Source organism: Maylandia zebra, linkage group LG4 (genome assembly GCF_041146795.1).
Source record: "Maylandia zebra isolate NMK-2024a linkage group LG4, Mzebra_GT3a, whole genome shotgun sequence".
NCBI lineage: Eukaryota > Metazoa > Chordata > Actinopteri > Cichliformes > Cichlidae > Maylandia > Maylandia zebra.
The window spans coordinates 4,939,882-4,945,032 of NC_135170.1; the positions used below are offsets into that span (position 1 = coordinate 4,939,882).

The window sequence follows — 5,151 nt, forward strand, 5'->3', positions numbered from 1 at the left end:
AAAAGGCCAGAAAGGACTACAGGGACAAAATGGAGTCCAGCTACCACAGCTTTGACACCAGGCGACTGTGGAATGGACTGCACTGCATCACTGACTACAAGAAGGTCAACACAGGCAGTGTTCAGCCCGCTGCATCTCTTGCAGATGAGCTCAACAACTTCTATGCTCGTTTTGACGCAGACAACAGAGAGCAGATCCTCTACCCTCAGGAGGACAGTGAGGCTGCAACTCTAACTCTGAAAACAGAAGCTGTGAGATGGACTTTTAAAAAGGTCAATCCTCACAAAGCTCCAGGACTAGACGGCATCCCAGGCCGGCTACTCTGAGTGTGTGCCGACCAGCTGGCAGAGGTGTTCACCAACATCTTCAACCTCTCCCTGAGGCAGTCAGTGGTCCCCACGTCCCTCAAAGCATCCACCATCATTCCTGTTCCCAAAAAATCAGTGGTCTCCTGTCTGAATGACCACCGTCCTGTTGCACTGACATCCGTCATCATGAAGTGCCTGGAGCGGCTGGTCAAAGGTCACATCTGCTCCTCCCTCCCTGACACACTGGACCCTCTTCAGTTTGCCTATCGGACAAACAGAGCCACAGAGGATGCCATCGCCCTGGCAACACACACCACCCTCACTCACCTGGAGAAAGGGAATACATATGCAAGGATGCTCTTCATCGACTACAGCTCGGCATTTAACACCATCATCCCCTCAAAACTTGCCATGAAGCTCGTCGACCTTGGGCTGGGAACACCGATCTGCAGATGGATTCTAAACTTCCTCACAAACAGGCCCCAGGTGGTGAGAGTTGGTAAGCACACCTCCTCATCACTCATCCTGAACACAGGTACGCCACAGGGTTGTGTGCTTAGCCCCCTCCTATATTCCCTGCTCACACACGACTGTGTTGCTAAACACGTGTCCAACATCATCATCAAGTTTGCGGATGACACAACCATCATAGGCCTCATCACAGGCAATGATGAGACGGCCTATAGAGAGGAGGTGATGGCGCTGTACGAGTGGTGCCTGGAAAATAACCTGACTCTCAACATCAGCAAAACTAGAGAGATGATAGTGGACTACCGGAAACGCCCAGTCAGAGAACACCAGCCCATCCATATCAACGGTGTCAAGGTCGAAAGGGTCAGCAGCTTCAAGTTCCTTGGAGTCAACATCACTGAGGACTTCTCCTGGACCCTTCACACAGACGCTGCTATCAGGAAAGCTCGCCAGCGGCTTTACTTCCTGAGGAGGCTGAGGAAGTTTGGCATGCACGCCAACATCACCTCAAATTTCTACAGGTGTGCAATCGAGAGCTTGCTGACGAGCTGCATCACAGTTTGGTACAGAAGCTGCTCTGCCAGCAGCCGTAAATCACTACAGAGGGTGGTGAAGGCAGCAGAGCACATCACTGGCACGAGGCTTCCTGCCATTCAGGACATTTATCTCCAGCGATGCCTCCGTACAGCACACAGCATCATCAAGGACCACAGCCACCCAGCACATCAGCTGTTCTCCTTGTTACCATTTGGCAGACGTTACAGTAGCCTGTCTGCTCAGACTACAAGACTCAAAAACAGTTTCTACCATCAAGCCATACGACACTACAACACTTAAACACACACACACACACTCCACAGGACGCACTCAGAAGCTACCCTTCACAAGTACTCGGTATAATCTGCACTGGTCACTCCACTTTGTTGATATTTATATTTTTAAAAAGTGCAATACTGTAACAACTGCCACAAAAAAGAAAGACTTTTGTACTGTTTAGTTGTACTGCTGCTCATTCCTGTGCAATATCCCATCTGGCCCCCCTCCCCCCTTACATTCCTATTTAAGATTTTCTTTATTTAATCACTAGTGTGTACATATATTTGTATATACAGGGTGGGCCATTTATATGGATACACCGTAATAACATGGGAATGGTTGCTGATATTAAAGTCCTGTTTGTGGCACATTAGTATATGTGAGGGGGCAAACTCCTCAAGATGGGTGGTGACCATGGTGGCCATTTAGAAGTCGGCCATCTTGGACAAAACTTTTGTTTTTTCAATAGGAAGAGGGCCATGTGACACATCAAACTTATTGGTAATGTCACAAGAAAAACAATGGTGTGCTTGGTTTCAACGTAACTTTATTCTTTCATGAGTTATTTACAAGTTTCTGACCACTTATAAAATGTGTTCAATGTGCTGCCCATTGTGTTGGATTGTCAATGCAACCCTCTTCTCCCACTCTTCACACACTGATAGCAACACCGCAGGAAAAATGCCAGCACAGGCATCCAGTATCCGTAGTTTCAGGTGCTGCACATCTCGTATCTTCACACCATAGACAATCCATGGTCACCACCCATCTTGAGGAGTTTGCCCCCTCACATATACTAATGTGCCACGAACAGGACTTTAATATCACCAACCATTCCCATGTTATTACGGTGTATCCATATAAATGGCCCACCTTGTAGATATATATATATTTAGTCAGTTAACTGAAAATCTCAAATTCAAATTCAAATTCAAATTCAAATTTTATTTGTCATGTACACAGTCATACACAGTACGATATGTAGTGAAATGCTTGGACAACTGCTCGTGACCTAAAGAGAACAAAAAAGGAAAAGGCTATGAATAAGATAGGAAATAAATATGAAAAATTAAAAAGGGTAAATTTAACTAGGAAGGAATAAAATATAAATTAAGGTTAAAAATGAAATAACTGTACAACACAAATTAGAATGAAGGGTAAATTTAACTGGGAAGAATAAGATAAAGATAAATATATAAATTAAAGTTGAAAATAAAATAACTACAACAAAATACACAATACACAATATAGAACTATATAAGAATGTATGAAGAAATCTAAATATAAATAAATATATACACAATAACAGCAGCTGTACAAGTATTAACCGGAAATGAAGAATATAGTGACCAGTGTTGTGCAAAACCAAAGTCCAGAAAGTCCAGTGTGTGTGTAAGAACCATATGTGTGGGTCAGTACTGTGTGGTGGTGTGATTGAGAGACCGTATCGCCTGAGGGAAGAAGCTCCTCCTCAGTCTCTCTGTGTTGGTCTTCAGGGAGCGGAATCGCTTTCCTGACCTCAGCAGAGAGAACAGTCTGTTGTTGCGATGGCTGAGGTCCTTCACCATCTTCCTGGCCTTGGTCCAGCACCGCCTGCTGTAGATTGAGTGCAGGTCAGGGAGCTCGGAGCGGATGGTGCGCTCAGCTGACCGCACAACCCTCTGTAGAGCTCGTCTGTCCTGCATGGTGCTGTTCCCGAACCAGGTTAAGATGTTTCCCGTCAGGATGCTCTCTATGGTGCACGACTAAAAGTTCCTGAGCACCTTGGAGGGCAGTTGGAAGTCTCTCAAGCGTCTGAGGTGGTAGAGACGCTGTCGGGCCTTTTTCACCACGGTGTTGATGTGACAGGACCATGACAGGTCCTGCGTGATGTGAACTCCGAGGTATTTGAAGCTGTCCACTCTCTCCACTGGGCACTCGTTGATGACGGGGGTCTGGTAGTTCCTCTCCTGCTTAGTGCTGAAGTCCACTATCAGCTCCTTTGTCTTACTGACGTTTAGAAGGAGGTTGTTCCTCTGGCACCAGTTCTCCAGATTCCTAATCTCCTTCAGGTAGGCCGTCTCGTTGTTAACAGAGATCAGGCCCACCACGACGGTGTCGTCAGCAAACTTGATGATGGTGGTGGAGCTGGTAGTGGCCACACAGTCATATGTGTACAAAGAGTACAGCAGGGGGCTCAGAACACACCCCTGGGGGGCTCCAGTGCTGAGAGTGGTGGAGGCTGAGACATGTCCGCCCATCCTTACTGCCTGTGGTCTGCCAGTTAGGAAGTTGGAGATCCACTGACACATAGATGAGCTGAGTCCCAGATGCTCCAGCTTGGTGGTGAGTGTGGAGGGAATTATGGCGTTAAATGCAGAGCTGTAGTCTATGAAGAGCATTTTAACATAATTCCCCCTTCTAGTGTCCAAGTGAGTGAGTGATGTGTGGAGGAGATGAGAGATGGCATCGTCTGTGGAACGATTTGGACGGTAAGCGAACTGTAGTGGGTCCAGTGTGTCTGGTAGTGAAGAAATGATGAAGTCTCTGACCAGGCGTTCAAAGCACTTCATCACTACTGAGGTGAGGGCTACAAATCTCTTTTTTCTTTTACTACATCTTATTAATATTTTGCTCTTACTATTTTTCTATTTATTTTTTATTATTTTAATTTATTTTATTTTTTTCTACTGTACCATTCTGCTGAGTGACTGTCTTCTGCTCGTCAAATACATTTCATTGCGATGTTGACCCTGTGCTAACTTGCATATGACAAATAGAACTGAAACTGAAAACTGAAACTATGTGAAAAAGTAAGTCTCCATCTTCTTAAATCCCAAATTAATATGAATTGTGATTTAACCACATTTTTTGGAAAGCTGGAAAGCAGAGTTCAGTTTCACCACTCCATGGGGTGAACCTTGTCCTGCAGCTGTCGTTGGGTTTGAAGTGCACTGGAATGCCATGCTTGTTAAACATACTCAGGAGATCCTTGGACAAACCTACTACAGAAGGAAAGCCAATGTTGCTTTTATTCTGCTTCTTCCTAGTTGGCGTCTGATCTTCCTTCTGTACATCTTCCCTGATTTGATGAAGGCCATATTTGTGTTCTAGAATATGGTGGGAGTTGAGCTCATTAAATCACCAGTAAACAACAGGGTCTGGTTGTGGGGCTGGGGTTATTCAGTGTTATCATTACTCTGGGTTCTTATCTAACTTTGTGATAAGCTGCGGTCACTGCAGATCCTTTGCAAGGAGTTGTGTTAGCAGTATAATGTGGTTGTTTCTGTACCGGACAGTTTCCACTGTGCCATTGTGCACTCGCCGTTTTGTACCATAAAAATAACTGTAACGTCTCCACTCCTGAAAAGCTGCATCGCTGCACTGCTCCACCATTCTCCTCCAGTACATCACAAAAGGAAAGTTTTTAAAGCAGAAAAGGTTATTTATTTACAAAAATTCTAATGTTAGAGATCCTGCAACTGGCATTTGGGCTGTGCAGGGGTCTCTCTCTTCCGGAAGATGATTGAATAAAAAGAAAAATAAAATGTTTTGACCACTATGAGTCGGGTTTTCT

General features: G+C 45.1%; 1 protein-coding gene across 1 annotated transcript in view; it reads left to right on the forward strand.

Annotated features, from left to right (window-relative positions):
* Positions 1–662: 662 nt before the first annotated feature.
* The window catches only part of LOC143418443 (uncharacterized), an 11,742-nt gene continuing 7,253 nt past the window's right edge, over positions 663–5,151 (forward strand). Inside the window, exon 1 of the mRNA XM_076883556.1 lies at positions 663–1,342. Coding sequence (XP_076739671.1) covers positions 663–1,342 — 680 coding nt within the window. The remainder of the gene's footprint in view (positions 1,343–5,151) is intronic.